General features: G+C 43.1%; 3 protein-coding genes and 1 long non-coding RNA gene across 8 annotated transcripts in view; 1 reads left to right on the top strand and 3 right to left on the bottom strand.

The window, feature by feature from the left end:
* Positions 1-540: 540 nt before the first annotated feature.
* On the bottom strand, positions 541-9076 carry LOC141779957 (serine/threonine-protein phosphatase 4 catalytic subunit B). Of its 2 annotated transcripts, none has more exons than XM_074655005.1 (9): positions 8911-9076; positions 7739-7978; positions 7163-7214; positions 6425-7075; positions 5381-5826; positions 3842-4015; positions 3558-3684; positions 3266-3455; positions 541-1448 (listed from the first exon to the last, which is right to left on the bottom strand). In XM_074655005.1, exons 5-9 carry the CDS (start codon positions 5444-5446, stop codon positions 1319-1321), a joined length of 687 nt encoding a protein of 228 aa, XP_074511106.1. In that variant the 5' UTR covers positions 5447-5826; positions 6425-7075; positions 7163-7214; positions 7739-7978; positions 8911-9076; the 3' UTR covers positions 541-1318. The 2 variants fall into 2 exon arrangements, with proteins under 2 accessions (XP_074511106.1, XP_074511105.1); XM_074655004.1 differs by having other exon boundaries at positions 5381-5482; positions 7025-7075.
* Positions 9077-9749: 673 nt separating this feature from the next.
* LOC141779967 (uncharacterized) lies at positions 9750-12830 on the top strand. Its single transcript, XR_012596492.1, has 2 exons — positions 9750-10333; positions 10524-12830. It is a non-coding gene; the product is annotated as an uncharacterized LOC141779967 (long non-coding RNA).
* The window catches only part of cln3 (CLN3 lysosomal/endosomal transmembrane protein, battenin), a 32903-nt gene continuing 27155 nt past the window's right edge, over positions 12082-17829 (bottom strand). For all 4 annotated transcript variants that reach the window (XM_074654998.1, XM_074654999.1, XM_074654997.1 and 1 more), the window contains 2 exons: positions 15981-16121; positions 12082-12632 (listed from right to left, as the gene is read on the bottom strand). In XM_074654998.1, coding sequence (XP_074511099.1) covers positions 12516-12632; positions 15981-16121 — 258 coding nt within the window. In that variant the 3' untranslated portion in view covers positions 12082-12515. The remainder of the gene's footprint in view (positions 12633-15980; positions 16122-17829) is intronic.
* The window catches only part of slc16a3a (solute carrier family 16 member 3a), an 82743-nt gene continuing 77623 nt past the window's right edge, over positions 12710-17829 (bottom strand). The window contains exon 8 of the transcript XR_012596487.1: positions 12710-13852. The gene's annotated coding sequence lies outside the window, so the exon portion shown is untranslated. The remainder of the gene's footprint in view (positions 13853-17829) is intronic.

The following is a 17829-nucleotide window of genomic DNA, read 5'->3' as shown; positions in this document are numbered from 1 at the left end:
AACCAGAAACCTTCTGGCCACAAGCTTGTTTCTCTACCCTCTGGACACATCCGTTACTGTATGACAAGTCTTCATATTTGAATTATTCCAAACATCACTTCACTAAAGACACGATTAGTTTGTCATGTACCACGGTGAGACATGGTTATTTCTTCTCTCTCCATCTGGAAGATTGCCATATACTGAAAATTAATCACATATTAAATAACTTTTTCAACAGCAACCATGAGTCAAGTTCAGTTTGGGTTGTCACTCATGGCGGAACACTTCACAAAAACATGAATCCTGACAAAACAGGCAGCTTGTTAGTTAATTTACATCAGCGGAGATATGAAAAGGAAAACGCTTACTGATAAGACCCCATCAGGTATGTTACAGTGCTTTTCACAAATGAAAAATGGGGTTTTATCTGCAGAGGCTTTGGGTGAACTGGCCCTTTAAACAGGATTCTTCCTACAGAGCTAGTAAAAGACTACCAGTGATGTCAAAGAGCGTAGCAACGGTTAGTACACGTGTCATTAAAACACACCTGAAAAGAAATCAGCATTGATACAAAAACTTTATTCTCACAATATCAAAATTGACAGACCTACAGAGGTTTGTAGATTAAAAGGAATTAAGAGAGAAAACAATGGTGAATATAGTGACTCCTGTTGGACAGTCATTACACTTCTGGTATTTAGTTGTGATGGTGCTGAGCAGCAACAGCACTGGGGATGTTAAATAGTGACGCACATGACGGTTAAACAGAAACATAAGAGCAAAAACAGGGTGAGGGAATACGTCATCTTGCATTTAATCCTGGCAGCAACAATTATACAAAAATCAAAAACAAAGAATTTATGCATTGAAGGAATTCCTTAAAGGGATATTTTGCAGATTTGCTGGTGGAAGATCTGCAAAGTTTCCCTTTAAATGACACATCTGTTAAACTTCCTACATCTGCATATTTAAAAAAAAAAAAAAAAAAAAGATCTAACTCCTTCCAGATATTTCTAAAACTAAACGACAATGTTCATCATGGAAAATACTACAAGAGTGGTGAAGTAAGTGAGGGAGGGAGAGTGTCGTATCTACAGAGAGAGAAAGAAAGTAAATGATGAGGAGAAGTGACAACAGTCATGGGCCCAGTGTCCACCATGTCCCTACACCGTTCACACAGCGACTGCTCCGTCAGCCTCGGGCAGCACGCCACAAATCCAGCTCCTCAAGCTGCGTTTGGCAGGTTTTCTGTCTAACTGCTCTGAGTCCAGACCGACAGGATGGTGTGAAATGGGACCGGAGATCTCGACACATCGCGGCTGTCTGCTCAAACACTTCACAGGAAATAGTCGGCTACTGGCTTCTTGGAGGGGATGCCTCTGGTCTCTTGAGGCGCTGCCTCGAATATGATGAACTCCCGCTGTAGATGCTCATCCAGCTCCAAGATGGCCGCCACGTTGCCACATCTGATTGTCCAGACAGAGGATTGGTTAGGACCATCACACATTCACAGATTTATGTACGCATTTACTGATTTGTCTACATATTTACAGATTTGTCTACGCATTTATAGATTTGTCTACTCGTTTACAGATATATGTACCCATTTACAGATTTATGTACACAATTTGGAGATTTTACATGTGTGATTACGCACACACACATTCTGAAAACAAATTTGCAGATTCTGTACACATTCACAAATCTCAGTATGCATTTAGAGATTATTTTACACATTTACAAATCTAATTACACACACAGATTGAGATAATTACACATTTCTCCACACATTTGCGAATAGTTTCGCTACAATAATGGCCCCATAACTCACACTCTCAACCACCATTGGCTCGAGTTATTCCTGAAAGGACCCACGCTACTCTTTAAACACCATGTTTCCATCAAACATTGTTATGTGAATTATCTAATAAGAGAAGAGCTGTCAAACACACTGCTGCAGCCATAGGGAGATTCTCCACTATAAATACAGAGATCCGTTAGCAGCACCTCTTGGTCATCATCTTGCTTCAAAACACATATGGTCTAATATGAGCTTAAAACAGAAGAACCTGTCCAACAGCTCTTTGTTTCCACGTTATTTACCCAGCTGATGGGAACACACCTCATTCACTTTCTATTTGTTGCCACATTTGTAACATTGGCTTGATTGTGGAATCTGGCGATTATACAGAATGATTGCGGTCAGCTCAAATGATCGCAATCCGGCAATTATGTAATAATTGCGCCGGCTCAAAACCCAATCGCGTGCATTAAAGAGACTGAGGGCCGGGCCACACAGGGAACGTCAGCAGCGTCGCAGAATCTCTTGCTTTTTATTTCAGCGTCCATTTTAACAGGTTAGAGCAGCCATACTGCCCGTGAGCAGCGCAGACAGACAATAAGAGTGATCTTTTGGCTGTATACTGACATCATACCAGCTACATTACTACAGTTTACATGTCTTTATCTGCAGAATATGTCACAGGCATGAAAAAAAGTTAATGTTCATTTTTAACTCAACACTTCCTGTTTCTGCTTCAAAATAAAAGCCCTCCAGCGTTTTTTCCTGAGAACAGAATTCCTTCGTTTATTAACACAAGGCTTTTATACTGAAATATTTGCAGTGACTTGCACGGCTCCATGAATGAATGAATGGAGTACTGGCTTTTAATTGTGGATTATTACTATTATTTACAAATTACCACATGCTTCTTAACTTCTAAAATAAATATAAATTACATTTATAATGAAATGGCCATTATGAAAGACAAACTACGTAGAAAGAGCTGGCGGCAGCAGCAGCAGCAGCAGCAGCAGCAGCAGCAGCAGCAGTTTATCGAGGTAGCCGACACGCGCTGCTCCCACGGCCTGTGTCACCCGGGCCATGAGACACAAAGTTATGCTTCGGGTTGTGTATTACGTGCTGCTTTCACTTTACAAAGTAATCTACCAGGACTTCTTGCTCGCCTTGCAGCAAAATGAGCCTGGTTCAACTTTTTTGCCGGTTGACCCTGCGTTGGCACACCCATTGTACAGATGGACTGGCTTCATTGAATAGAATGAGAGAGTTGTGTTTTCACCCAGGGCTACTGTTGGTCTGGACGCGACCTTAGACCTCAAGAACAGAACACACGGCACATTTCAAAGTAGTGAAAACTCACTAAAGATCGCTGCTAACTGACACTGACCATACTATGATCCATCTTTGGAGCAGTGTTTGTAACGAGGTATTGACATTATGTCCATTAACGGGGACTATTTGAGTTTTACTGCGTCTACATACCTGTAGCAGTAGTTGGGTGCTGACCACACAGTGAGCACCGTCTCATTGAAGTGCCACTTGTAGCCTTCCATGACCAGCTGGTGTGCTCGACAGATCATGTGGATGTCGTTGGCGGCGTTGAACTGGGCCACCACGTCGCTCCCAAACAAGTAGCCAGCACCTCTGGGACTCACCCCCCAGCCAGTGGTGTCTGAGGGAGAGAAGATCAGTCAGGTGAAGATCTTCCTTGAACATTCATACACATGTGGGTTAATATTCAGTGTTTAAAAGTCAGAACAAGATGCCTGTATACCTTCAGGGTCTGACCACAGGAGGTCACACATAGGCCCATCATGGGGAACTTCCTGTTTTCTGTCAATGGTCCGGATCTGGTCCAGTGTCTGGATGGATGGAGACAAGCCACCATGCACACAGAAGATCTGAAGGACAAAGAGAGGAGTGTATCAACCCAACTGATGGACATTATATGATGGCGAACAACAACACCTCCACGAAAACATTCAAGTCTCCGTGTATTGACTGTATGAATTTTCATTGTCATCAAAGTTGAAGGAAATACTGGACAACGTATCTCACCTTGCCATCAATGATAGCGGAGAGGGACAGGTAGTCGAATATCTCAGTGCAGTATCTCCACACTGTGACTGAGCCGTACTTGCGGAGACACTCGTCGTAGAAACCGTAGACCTGGGTGATCTGCCGGGACTCGTGGTTTCCCCGAATCAAAGTTATTCTGTCTGGATAACGCACCTGAGGAGCACAGCAGAAGCCAAGAGATGAGGACAAGAGGGTTTCAGAAGCCTTCATAAAGCCCTCATAATTTCATAAATGTTCTCAAATCCTTAAGAGATGAGGAAAAAAAAAATACACTGAACTACACTCAAGAAAATATAATTTACAGGCAACACACACATGGCTGGGACGATCCACCTATCTCCTGATCCGATACCATCACGATACTTGAGTACTCATTCAATATGTATTGTGATTTTTTAGTATCGGGATTGGATATTCTGATTTATTCTGATTGTTGTTAACTTTTTTAACTCTAGACCATGAAGGGAAAAAGTTGGATCATACACTTCTAGGGACTTTTACTTTGGAAAATCTCTAAATGAATCCAGTAAAATGTTTGATTTTCATCATGTATGTAGTCAGAGATGTCCTGAAGTCAAATATATCAGTTTCATTGTCAGGAATTATTTATTACATTTTATCCAGCAACCCAAAAATCTAAGAATAAAGACATTTCCCTCACAGATTAGTGGTATTGTCTTTTTAAATTATAAGGACATGTAATGTTTTATACTTCTGGTGAATATCAATCTTATTTCCATAGATGTATTTTGTATATACAGTTCCCTTTGTTAACATCTCATTTTGAAAAGCGGACGTAGTCCCACGTGTCTACTTCCTCTAACTTCTCCAAGGTGGTCTCTAGCTCTCCCGTCAGCTCCGTTCTCTTTATCCATCCATGGTCAGCTCCATCGGGGCCGTTTCAATGCAGAGAACATAAATGTCAGTATGTGGGTGTTGTACAGTCGTAGCGTCGGCCCATTTGACCACGGAGACGAGAGCGACGGACGGCTCCACCGCCACATTACCGCCATACCGTAACGTTTCCTGTCCATGACAGAGTTAGCATGCAGCTTTAGCTCTGCTCTGTCTAGCTCTGCTTTTCCTGTAATATGTGAAACCCAAAGTGTTTCCATCCTTTACTGGATGTGTAGTGTTTACCACGCTGGATTTAACATGTGAGGGTGCAGGTCGTATCCACAATGACCTTCCAACGTTTTACACTTTTTTGTTTCGGCTCGCTGAGGTTTGTTTTGGTTGATGGATACGGAACAGATATGACGTCACGTTACTCAGACTACCACAATAAAAGCGGTAACTTCCGTCTACCTCCACATAGACTCAGATGAAGCAGATATGTCGATTCTGGCATTAAAAAATTGCAATACATAGGTGGATAGATTTTTTCCCCCACCCCTAACACATAGCTGCTTCTCCTGTTATGTGGCAAATAACAACTGGGAGAATTGCAGTGCAGGTAAACAAATCTGATCTCTTCCTCAAACACTTCCATCTCTGAAAAATAATAATAATGTGTACCTTAAGAGCTAGCAGAAGAAGGAACGTCTCCACACTGTAGAAGCCTCTGTCCACAAAGTCACCCATGAAGAGATAATTTGTCTCTGGGACATCGCCACCAACCTGTCATGTGGAAGGAATAAAAGAAAGTAGTTTAACAGTCTGGTATGTTGAACACATTGATGCCACCACGATTTTCAGTGGAGTGCTGATCCCCAATATAGACAAATAAGCCAAACAACAGACTCCACGGAACATTTAGAGCATGTCCTGCAAGCTCCACAGTGCTACAAAATGCATTTACACCTCACTTCAAACTGTCCTGTCAGACGTGGGCACTCATTAGAAAAACTTCCAAACTGAAAAAAACAAAATCCCCCTCTTCCACTTAGTACAATATCTTCTCCAAACTGGAGGCGTTCCAACCGTCATCTACTGCAGGTAAGACACCGACTATGGATAAGTACCTCATACAACCCCCCTTCAAAACACCCAAACTATCCCATTAAGACCTGTATGCATGTATTCTAGGACATTGCTGATACTGAAGTTATATCATCTGCAGTGAAGTAAGGACGATATTTTAAACACACATCAGGATTGTTTGTGATCAGCATGATAGTATCATGATAATCAAGGGATTAATTACTCTTTAGGACTGATGTTTAGGACTGATGTTCAGCATTGCATATTCAGCATATTGCACTTGGATAATGTTCAATGTGTGCAACTCTGTCCAGCACCAGCTGCCAACTTTAAAATACAACACACTGAGGCTACATCCACACTGATACGTTTTCATTTTTAATGGCATTTTAAAACAAAAATGATCTCCGTCCAATCAAGCATTTTAGCGCCCTTTCAGAATGAATCTCCGTCCATGCTACCACGCCTGAAAACGCAGCGGGGTGCCGTGCCGCGGCGCTGTAGCTCACCTGGTAGAGCGGGCGCCCCATGTATCAAGGCTGAGTCCTTACCGCAGCGGCCCGGGGTTCGAATCCGACCTGTGCTCCTTTGCTGCATGTCATCCCCTCTCTCTCCCATTCATTACTAACACTCTCTCACCATCAATAAAGACATTAAAAAGCCCAAAAAAGAATCTTTAAAAAAACAGGAAGCAGCGTTGGACACGGGAATTGATGTAAAGCACTTGAATAACAGCTTCCCTCCTCCCCGTGTAGGCAGTAGTATCATTATAAAATGAAGAATTAACAGCACAACAGGGTCAAGACAACAAGGTCAGCCACGCTTGGAACTTGTTATCCATGTTGGAATGAAAGGTGGTCAAGGCTGATGTTTGTTTTCTTCCAGAAAAGGTTCACTTGATTGGGCGTGACGAATCAGGGAAGGACATGTCATGAATGATGAGACCCAATCAGGAAGCCAACGTGGGCGTCTGCCTCATCGTTTTCAGAGGTCACTGTTTCTGTCCGTCGAGACTAAAACATGACTCCAGAGTTTAAAACTACAACCAGGTCAGCTGCGTTATCAAACGTCTCAGTTTTAAGGGCTCGAAAACACTGGAATACTGTGAACGCCAGGCATAAATGTAGCAAAGTTAGGTGTTTTAAAACTAAAACGTATTAGGTCGGATGTAGCCTGACGATTTAAAATGTGACGACTAAGTCTGTAGTGAGCAGTGTGTAACAAGAAACAGAAACTTACTCTAAACAGCTCCTTCAAGTCATAGAACTGACCATGTATATCACCACACACCTATGAGAACAAAAACAATATTACCACATTTAATCAACTTTTAATTACACTCTAAGCAAACAAGAGACAACAGAAAATATTACTCACTGTGACAGGAGAGTCTACTCTCTGGACATTGCTTTCTTCAACCAGAATCTCTCTGAAAATACACACACAGCAACATGACTTAACTTCCTGTTTGTAAGCATTTTCATTTAAAAAAACTAACAAATCCTAGAAACTGTGATTCTATTAAACTAGAGAGAGAGAGAGAGAGAGAGAGAGAGACAGACAGACAGAGAGCTGGAGCAGTTACACACTAATTCTAAGCCGAGTTAAAAGATACTTTTTTTATGTGGATTTTGGTGAAAACAAAATAATAATAAAAAGATTTGTTAAATGTTTTGTATTCTTTTGTGAAATGTAATTGGCACATCATAAAGTCACAGTTTGACACAGATTGACATCCGTGTCTTCACGTGTGTTGTATCTCCGCTCAAGATCAGTACATGGTAAATACTGTAGCCAATTAATATGTAGTATGCCATTAGGACGGGGCTTAATTATTTGCTTTGTGCGATGCATGGACGTATCTAGCAGGAGTCAAAAGTTCTGATGAAACACACACACATACATATACACACATAGTGTGTGTCTGTATCATAGGCCATGTTGATGGGTTACCTGGCTTTGGCACATAGTGCCTTGACTTCATTTTCTTTAATGAGCTCACAGCGTCTGAGCTGCTCTATCTGTCGGTCCAGGTCACTGATGTCCCCCATAGTGACACACATAGGGAGAGCTGCTCACACACACACTCCTCTGGTCACACACCGGGGTCACGAACACAACCGGCTCTTTCTTCCCGGTTTGTAGAGAGCGGAGCGGGCTCCTTAACGCTATGAGGATGTTCACAATGAGGAACTGTGATGGAGAGAAAACAGTGTCAACAATTCAACAAGGAATATGAATAAAAAGTAAAACAATGTAATCATCATTGAGGTTAAACTAGTCAGCTAACTGCTGTTACCTGACTGATAATGTATTGCGAACAAGAGGAGAGAGTCGCATTACATTACTGCTTTATTGACACAGAACACAGATGATCACTGCACCACAGAACACTGACGTTGTTCGTCCAGGAATGTGAGGCCTATGGGCGTAGCGAACTAGGAAGATAACCGTTAGCACGCTAGCTTAGATCACTGCTAACGACGTCAGCCAACAACTGATCCGTTGAGAACTCAGACAACCATTTGGTTTGAGAATGTGTGCCGAAGGTTAACACACATGTCTACCAACTGGTACCGAATAACTCAGAACATGCTTAGTGCGCTACTGACATGAACAAACCCATTTAGCTTAGCTGGCTAACTGTTAGCTGTCGGGGCACCGGGCGGCGTCAACACCGTTAGACAGAGCCAGAGACAGAGACAGAGACAGAGACAGAGACAGAGACAGAGACAGAGACACAGCTGCTCGGCCAGTCCCGGGAGCAGGCTAACATTAGCGGCGTCAACACTGTAAGAGACAGAGACAGATACAGAGACACAGCTGCTCGACTAATCCGGGGAGCAGGCTAACACTAGCTAAAGCTAGTTAGCGTTAGCCAGCTTTAGCTAACACTAGCTAACGTTAGCTAAAGCTAGTTAGCGTTAGCGTTAGCCAGCTTTAGCTAACACTAGCTAACGTTAGCTAAAGCTAGTTAGCGTTAGCTAGCTTTAGCGTTAGCCAGCTTTAGCTAACACTAGCTAACGTTAGCTAACGTTAGCTAAAGCTAGCAACACATATTGATCAAAGTGATTGACAGAACGCCGCTAGTTGGACGGAACGTGAGTACCGTTGAGAGTAAATACCGTAAAGTGAGTGAGAGCAGGAACATGGATCTCATGGATGTGATCTCTCCACCGCATCCACCGGCTCCTCTGCTTCCCCCGGTAGGTTCAGTCTCTGCCGGTTCACTCCTGCTGCCGTCACCGTGCTCATGAACACGACCCACTTCATTCTCACTTCCGGTTTATGGAACGCGCATTGCTCCCCCCCCACCACCCCCACCAGGCTACAGCCTCCTGCCCTTCTTAGTTTCTAGATTTATCAATAATATAAACATAAAAAAAAGATGTAATTTTAAGAATCTTGTTTCAAGGAAATTGACCTTTTTGTTGTGGAAAAAAATATCACAAGCAAATTATTATTCAAAGCAGAGTATTAACCCTAACCCTTTATATGTAAACCGATCATCTTTAAATGTTATTCATAGCTGCACAACCACATAACTCATAAAATGCAGCTCAACCATTAGTGTCATTACACGTAAACTTCAGCTGAAAAGATTAGTCTATAGAAAATTATCAGAAATTTAGATTATTGTCATTTTTCAAGTAAAAATACCCAATAAATCCCTGTGAGGATCTACTGTGATAGTAAACTGAATATTTGGGGCTGTAATGTGAAGAAGTCACGTTGGGTTTTAGGAAACTATAAACCATTTTCTGACATTTTAAGGACCAAACGATGAGTTGATTAATTGAGAAAATAATCAGCAGATTAATTATTGATGAAAATAGTCCTACTGATAACAGGGATCTGTTTGAATGAAACCTTTGATATGCAGATATGTGACTCACTGACAGGTGGTCCTACATGATCAACAATACTGAGACTCATGGGTAATAATCACAGTACAATCACAGTGACCTATCGGATAACTTTATATTGAAGACCACATCTTTGAATTGCACTTCAAAATGTATTCACATTTTGATTTAAACTATTTCCTGTCCAATTTTGAAGCCTCGATTTGCCGCTTTAAAACCTGGAGAGATCTGATCAACAAAGCGCAGGCTTAAAACACAATCAGTAGATATGATGATTCAACAGTAGCAGCATAATACAACATGTAGGTTGTTATAATGTCAGTAGGAATGTGCACATCAGCATGTGTTCGAGACATGTTTAAGAGAAAACAGGATGTGTATATGGACAAAGTACATTATTATTATAATAATTACAGATATTTGTGAAATCACATTTAAACCAAGTTAACTTTCAGAAAACTGAGATTTTGGAGAAAAAACAGAACTTGAGCAAAAACGTGCACAACAAAATGTTCTGGTGATGTTAACAATGTTGACAGGCATACCCGAAAAAAAAATCTTCCCATTACATCCAACATCAATCAAATAAATCAAATGTTCTGAAAAAATACATTTAAAAAATCTGGAATCTGTGGCTGTGATAGGACTGTAATAATCTAATCTAATCTAATGAAATGATTAGGTTCTGCTCCAGGTTTCTTCCCAGTAATCGGGGAGTTTTTCCTGGCCACAGTGCGCTTGGTGGATCCTGTTGGGTCTCTAAACTATGGTGTACGGTCATAGACCTGCTCTATATATAAAGCGTCTTGAGATAACTTCTGTTGTGATTTGACGCTATACAAAAATAAATTGATTTGATTTGATTTGATTAGACTGCCTATCTGCCTGCGTGCACTCTGCCCGTCTTGCACCAGTCGCTAGCTTCACAGCTGTGAGTAACAGTAGCCATGTTCATTGTTTATGTTCATAATGATCATTTTGGAGGGAGGCCTGAAGCGACGGATTGTCAGTGTTGCTGACTATCTCGCTAGATTTAGCGACTTTTGGAGCTAGCGCTGCTAATATTGATAATAATGAATTTAATTAATATAGTACACATTAAAATACAGCGGAATCTCAAGGTGCTTGACATAAAGTGTAGAACAATCATAAACAAGGTTGAAGACAATCATGCGATTAAAAGCATAAAAATAAGAAATATTCCAAGCTAGCTACTTTCATTGGAGAAGAGTTGACAACACTGAGCCAGGTTTTTCTGTTGGATCATTTTAAATGGAGCGTACTCTTGCTAGTTTGTAATGTTACCACTTGCCCTCGCCATCTCTCTCTCTCTTTTAAAAGAGGAAGGGAAGCAGACAGAAGAGCCTAACTTTACTTTTAATATTATCAAACAGAGAGAAATGCTCTCCCCTCGTCCTAAATCAATACTAGAGTACTTCCTTGTTTATGAGTGAAGTGGTACACGAGTTGAAGCAGCGGCGCTGTGTGTGTGTGTGTGTGTGTGTTTCATCAGTCAGCGACGGTCATCCCTGGAAACTCCACCGCGAAAGTTCCTGTACTTTAAGAAAGTAATACCCGGGCGCCTGGGTTTGCTCAGTTGGTACAGCGGGCGCCCATTTAACAAGGCTTGGTCCTGACCGCGGCGGCCCGGGTTCGAATCCGGCCTGTGGCCCTTTCCGCATCCACTCTCTCTCTCCCCCCTTTCCAAGACTCTATCCACTGTCCTCTCAATAAAAATGTAAAATGCCCCCAAAAAAATAACTTTAAAAAAAAAAAGAAAGTAATACCCCCCGACCACCAGGGGCCTTTTGTAGGGGTAAAAATGTAAATGTAAAATGTCCCCAGAACTTAATTTAGACCCTGGTCCCCGTGGTGGAAATGCAAAGAATTCCTCAAAAGGTTTTAGTCCCTGTGGTGGAAACGCAAAGAGTTCCTCAAAAAGTTCTTAGTTCCTGCGGTGGAAACGCAGAGTTCCACAAAAGGTTCTTAGTTCCTGCGGTGGAAATGCAAAGAGTTCCTCAAAAGGGTCTTAGTTCCTGCGGTGGAAACGGGGCGATAGTTGCACTAAGTCATTTTGTATAAAGCCAGCTCTAAATGGCAGTGAGGGGTTAACACTTCATTATCATAAATACTAATTAGTGAGGTCAGTAAAACTAGACTGTTGTTATCTTAAGCTCAACTCTTGTGTAGTCTGTTGTTTGGTCAGTCCACTAACAGGAGCTCTTCACACTATATGACAAAGATTCTGTAGGTGTTATCTTTGAAAATGAGATGCTCTACTCTGTCCCGTCACTCAGAAACAGTTCAAGTAAATTGTAAATGTAATTTAAACAAATTCTGATGATGTGATGTTATGTATCTTCATTTTGCCAAACTAAGACTGTTGCAGATGTAAACTGGACATTTCCTGTCTTGCTTGGCTGTTTCATATTAAATGCTTTTCACTACTGAACCACAGGAAGGACTTTCTTGTTAAGCAGCAACAGGAAACGCATTGCTATTTGTCACCCAGGTTAGTGCACAACTCGTATTGGTCTCCACAACAAGCTTTGGACATTTTCTGCACTTTTATGACAGCATAATCAGTTTTTCTCAGCAGGCAACAGACTCTTAGTGCAGTCGGTCTCCAAACACATTATTAGGTTCAGTAAGCTGGGGAAAAGATAGTTGTTAGTGAGCGAGTCCACCTCTCTGATTAGGAATCTGCGTTGAATACAGTGTGAGGAGTCAATATTGTTACGTAGGAGTAAAGTCTCCTTTGGTCAGAGTGTCTTTAACTCATTTCAGATTTAAAATAAGATCCCTCAAATAGAAAGCACCCATGTCTTGCTTATTGGTGGTGCTGGTCAGTGTGTGGGCTGAGGTCACAGGGAACAGAAGTATCTGTGGACGGGGAAGGCAGAGAGTCCAGCCACAGCTATGCCCAAACTGTCTCCTACACTGGCAGCAGCCATGGAGAACTCCCTCTCTCTGTCCTCAGTCTGGGGGAGGAAAGACATCAGTCAGTCAGGATGGAGAGAACACACACACACACACACACACACACACACACACACACACACACACACACACACACACACACACACACACACACACACACACACACACACACAAACACACAAACACACACAAACACACACACACACACACACACACACACACACAAACAAACACACAAACCGTTCAACTGTTCAATTGCTTGTTAACACCAATAGCTAATCAGCCAATCACATGACAGTAACTCAATGCATTTAGGCATCTAGACGTGGTGAAGACGACTTGCTGAAGTTCAAGCCGAGCATCAGAATGGGGAAGAAAGGGGATTTAAGTGACATTGAACGTGGCATGGTTGAAGCTGGTCTGAGTATTTAAAAAAACTGCTGATCTACTGGGATTTTCACGCACAACCATCTCTAGGGTTTACAGAGAATGGTCCGAACAAGAGAAAATATCCAGTGAGCGGCAGTTGTGTGGACGGAAATGCCTTGTTGATGTCAGAGGTCAGAGGAGAATGGGTAGAGTGGTTGGAGATGATAGAAAGACAACAGTAACTCAAATAACCACTCGGTATTCTGCATACCTTGGTTGTAACATCTCTGAACGCACAACACGTCCAACCTTGAAGCAGATGGGCTACAGCAGCAGAAGACCACCCGGTACTAGCACCAGCCACTTTATTAGGTACACCTTGTACCTAATAAAGTGGCCGGTGAGTGTATATATATAATAATAATAATAACTTTATTTGTATAGAGTGCTGCAGGAATGAGTCCTCGAACCCAGAAATGAGTCAACATTTCATCACTTCCTGTTCCCTTCGTCTGGGAGTCAGTGTGTTTTTAGTTAGCTGTCTGAAATCAGGTCTGTGGTTAACACCAGTTGAAGAGATTTCAACGTTTTGTTCTACGATATAAAATACGTCAGTAAATATCCCACTGGTGAATTTTGAAGCTTTTATGTGTCTTAAAGGGACTGTTTGTAACTTCTTATATGTATAAATCGTTGTGGGTCGGTGTCCCATGCTCGCTCGAGTGTAGCTACGCTGTTCAGACTCAGACTCCAACACAAACTACAGTGAAGCACCAAAACCTCTTGGTTGTATCTAGTGAAGCCCGTCTGTTAAACAGTGTTGGCCGCGGTCGGAGGACGCGGGGGAGACCGTAGCTTTGGTCTCCAGGGCCGGAGTCTCTGCTGTACTCTGCTCGCTTTCACTCACACACCGCGCTCGCTCTCACTCTTTCGCTCCACCTCTCACGTGCATGCGCGCACACTCCACACAGCAGAAGAGTTAGTTTAGCTCTGAGAATATCTAGTGGACGTTTGTGCAGAAATAAATGCTGCAGCTCCTCCAGACCAACAGAGGTTTCCCGTGTCTTGTGAAGTGACGGGGCTCCGCAGCGAGAAACGTTATCGTCTCCGACCAAAACTCCAGTGTCTCCCCTGTTCCCTCCGGCCGCGGTCGGGAGGCTGAAGCAGGAAAAGCCAACACTAGGATCAGCATTGATTCATGGAGAGACCTTCGTCTGGTCAGCTAACATTACTGCCAAGCAGCTGAAATATAGAGTGATATTGTGCTTTTAGCTGACGTTTGTCTCCTCACTGTTTTGAGCGATGCTTGTTCATGTCTATATAGAGCGAGCACAAGCGCGAGCAACAGGACGCTGACTTTTGTTTACTTAACGGCCACAGATGTCGCTGTTAACAAGACATTTCTGATTCTTACAAACAGTCCCTTTAAAAAAGACGGTTGCTAACGAGTGTCTAAATGAGACGATCAAAGGTCATCACGCCAAACACTAGTCCGCCTTTACCTGAGTGGTGGTGATGCAAAGTCATGTGACTGTGGTGGAATTCGTGCCGTGTTTTTTTGCGCCTTCAAATTCATTGTTGTCAATGTAGACGCACGGAAAGCGCACTCCAACGCCAGAGTGCGACGGCTGCACTCCGAGATAAAAACAGTTCAACTTTTGGAACGCTGCAGCAAGCACCGCATGTCATGTGACTAGGACCAACCAACATCTGTTCTTTCTCCAGTAAATATGTGGAGGACAAAGACTATCCAGAGCGTTCCATCTGTCCCACGGACCGTTTTAATGAGCGATGACGTCACAACATCCAGAGGAAAGGTCAGACTGACTCCGACACATGGAGCAGTAAAGTTACTGTGAGGAGCTGACTCTGCTGGATATCCATTTATCTTTGTTTTAGTCACTGAGACTTCCTGCTAAATTATCACAACTTCATCTTCATCTTCATCATCATCATCGTCATCACAGCACGCAGGTTTTGGTTGCTTAGTAACGGCAGGCGTGACAGGAGAGCAACCTCCCGAGCACCTTGGATAACGGCCAGCATTTTCCACGCGTTTAAGAGGTCATGTGAACGACCTCTTATAGCCTAACGTTAGATTTTTACATCTGCCCATTTCATTCACGCTTCATAAATCATAACGTGATGTTCATTAGTGGAGATTATCTTACTGAACAAAACGTGTCAGTATCATAAACGTTTGTTTGCAACAGAGATTATTTTCTGCAATAATTCAAAACCCAATGGAACAATCCCATTGGCAGTTAGTGGAGGGAACCAGGGAGATGATCACTTCCTGATGGACTACATAAATACACCATCCTTACAGCACTGGATAGCACCTTTCATACATAAAATGCAGCTCACAGTGCTTTACAGTATGGCATTAAAAATAAAACTATAGAGAAAAAAATAGTAGAAAAAGATACAAATGTACTACATGAACTAAATGGCTGCCTGAATAAGCAGGTCTTCAGTTGATTGTTAAACATGTCAACGGAGCAGCAGCATCAGAGGACATACGGGCTCTTGTTGGTTAATAAGGAGTTAAAAAGTTAGAAATGTAAGAAGGTGCTGTATGTAAGAGTTCTGTATGTGAGCCAGTGCAGGCTAGCTAAAGCAGGAGTAATGTGCTCTTGTCTCCTCGTCTCCTCGTCTAGCTGAACTTCTCCTAGCAGCTGTTTCAGTAGGCCAGTGAAGAGGGCATCACAATAGTCCAACCTGCTAGTAATGAATCAATTCCTCAGCATCCCATATTCTCTACATTCACTGGCCTTTTTAAAACACAACACAACATCTGTGTCCGATCCCTTTCACTTTACTGTAGTTTGAATGATGTTAAGATCACATGAGTGATTCAGCACCTCCTGAGGCTTTTAATGTGAAACTTATGCAGGAAGTATTGACAGTCACTGTAGCTTGAACACGAGAAAAAAAACAGCTATGTAGAATCAGTTGGAAAAAGTGGCACGTTTGACTTGGTTTGACTTAGTGAAACATGGATACCCCGAATAACAAACCTCCTTGCTGATGAAGTAGAAGGTGTTGACATACGCAACTCCACCCAACAGACCCTCGTAGAGGACGAAAGCGAACACCAGCCAGGCGCTGGGCAGGAACTGGTAACGCACCGCCAAAAGCAGCAGCACGGCGTTCACCACCTGTGGACGGCAGAGAGGGGAGATGGAGAACAGAGTGTTGGTAATCAACGCTGTGATACCAAACAGCGGTCAGCGGTTGAACCTTCACCACAGTGTGACACCTTATGGCTAGCAGTCTGAAGTGACCACTCTTTGTAGCTCATCTTTGTGATACCGATTGGTCTATTTCAGGTGTATCTGTACTGCTCTCTGTGGGTTATCACTTGCATTGGGTCACATTATCACATTGGGTTTTCCAATGGCTGGCTACTGTTTCCCACTGGCTGGCTGCTGTTTCCCACTGGCTGGCTACTGTTTCCCCCTAGCTGGCTACTGTTTCCCACTGGCTGGTTACTGTTTCCTCCTAGCTGGCTACTCCATATCCTTGTGGAAAGCCGTCATCAGGGGCTGAAACAAATAAAATCCAGGGTACAGAGAGAACAAGAAAATGAAAGGATCAGAGAGACTAAGAAAGGTGTGAGGAAGCAGCAGGTGTGAAGGTGAAGCTGAATGTACAGAGGTGAGGAGCAAGGCAAACTAGCATATAAAACCCAGTATCATATGAAAGTAGACGACCTGGAGTCGGGTTGGATGAGGGGCCCAATTTGGACAGTCTGTCCCCCTACCCATAATTCCTAAGGACTGGCCTGCTGGGGACAGCCATGGATGTATTAAAAGAACTATCCAGCGGATGGATCCAGCAGATGGATCAAGCGGATGGATCCAGCGTTGGAGGCGGGGCCCCGTTCATTCCAATGAGAGTTGCTCATTGGAGCATGAAGCCTAAATGGCTCGACTTCCGTCTGGAAAAGTACCTCTGGATTCAGCTGTTAGTGCGTTTTACAACTTTAAAAACTAAATGATTTAAATAAGGGCTACTAGAGTGTTCATACTGGGAAATTGATTCACCTCAAAAAAATTATCCTATGAGTTACAGATATCTCTTTCCCAATGGAAGTCTGTGGGAAAAAGTATTTTTGGGCCCAATGCATCACATGACTGACACGGAAGTTGCAGTACCGCCGTTTGTCTACTACGAAAGTCCGGATCAACGACCAGCGCACTTCCTGGAGGCTTGGGGACAGCCCCAGGGTTACGTATTTCTACCCACATAGTTGTTGTATGTGGATTGAAAACGCAATTACATTAGCTCCTCCATGTGGTCACAATGCATCCCTGACCACCGCCGGAGGTGGTTTGGCCGATAGGATCACAATCCGTCCACAATGCATTCTGGGAACATTTAAACGTGTACTTTCATGTGGTCCAGCACTGTACGACTGATATCCGATCACCCATAACACAGTCTAATGCCAGGTGTGAATGGGGTCTCTGATAAGGGCTTGGGTAGTACAGCTGCTGAGGAGGACAGACGTGTGTGGTTAGTTTCATCCAGAACATCCTTTTCTGGGGGGCGCTGTCGAGCGATGAGCGGATAGGACGCAGCCACCTGTAGCTCCAGCAGATTTACGTTTAAAATTCCATTTTTTACCAAAACCACTCGAAAATAATTCAGGAAGGTCATCAAGAATATAATCGAAGCCTCTGGGGAAGGTAAGAGAGGAAGAAATCTGTGTGAAAATGCCGAAAAAGGCCAACACAAAGCTGGACCCGAGCGAGGAAACAGGCCCGAATGAAGCCTCGGGCTCAACTAGAGGGGATAACGCCGGAGGGGTCGCCCGGACGGCGGGTAACAGCGACGTGCTGGGGGCCATAGCAGCGCTACACG

Source organism: Sebastes fasciatus, chromosome 13 (genome assembly GCF_043250625.1).
Source record: "Sebastes fasciatus isolate fSebFas1 chromosome 13, fSebFas1.pri, whole genome shotgun sequence".
NCBI classification, from domain to species: Eukaryota; Metazoa; Chordata; class Actinopteri; order Perciformes; family Sebastidae; genus Sebastes; species Sebastes fasciatus.
This window is presented reverse-complemented; position numbering and strand designations above follow the sequence as displayed.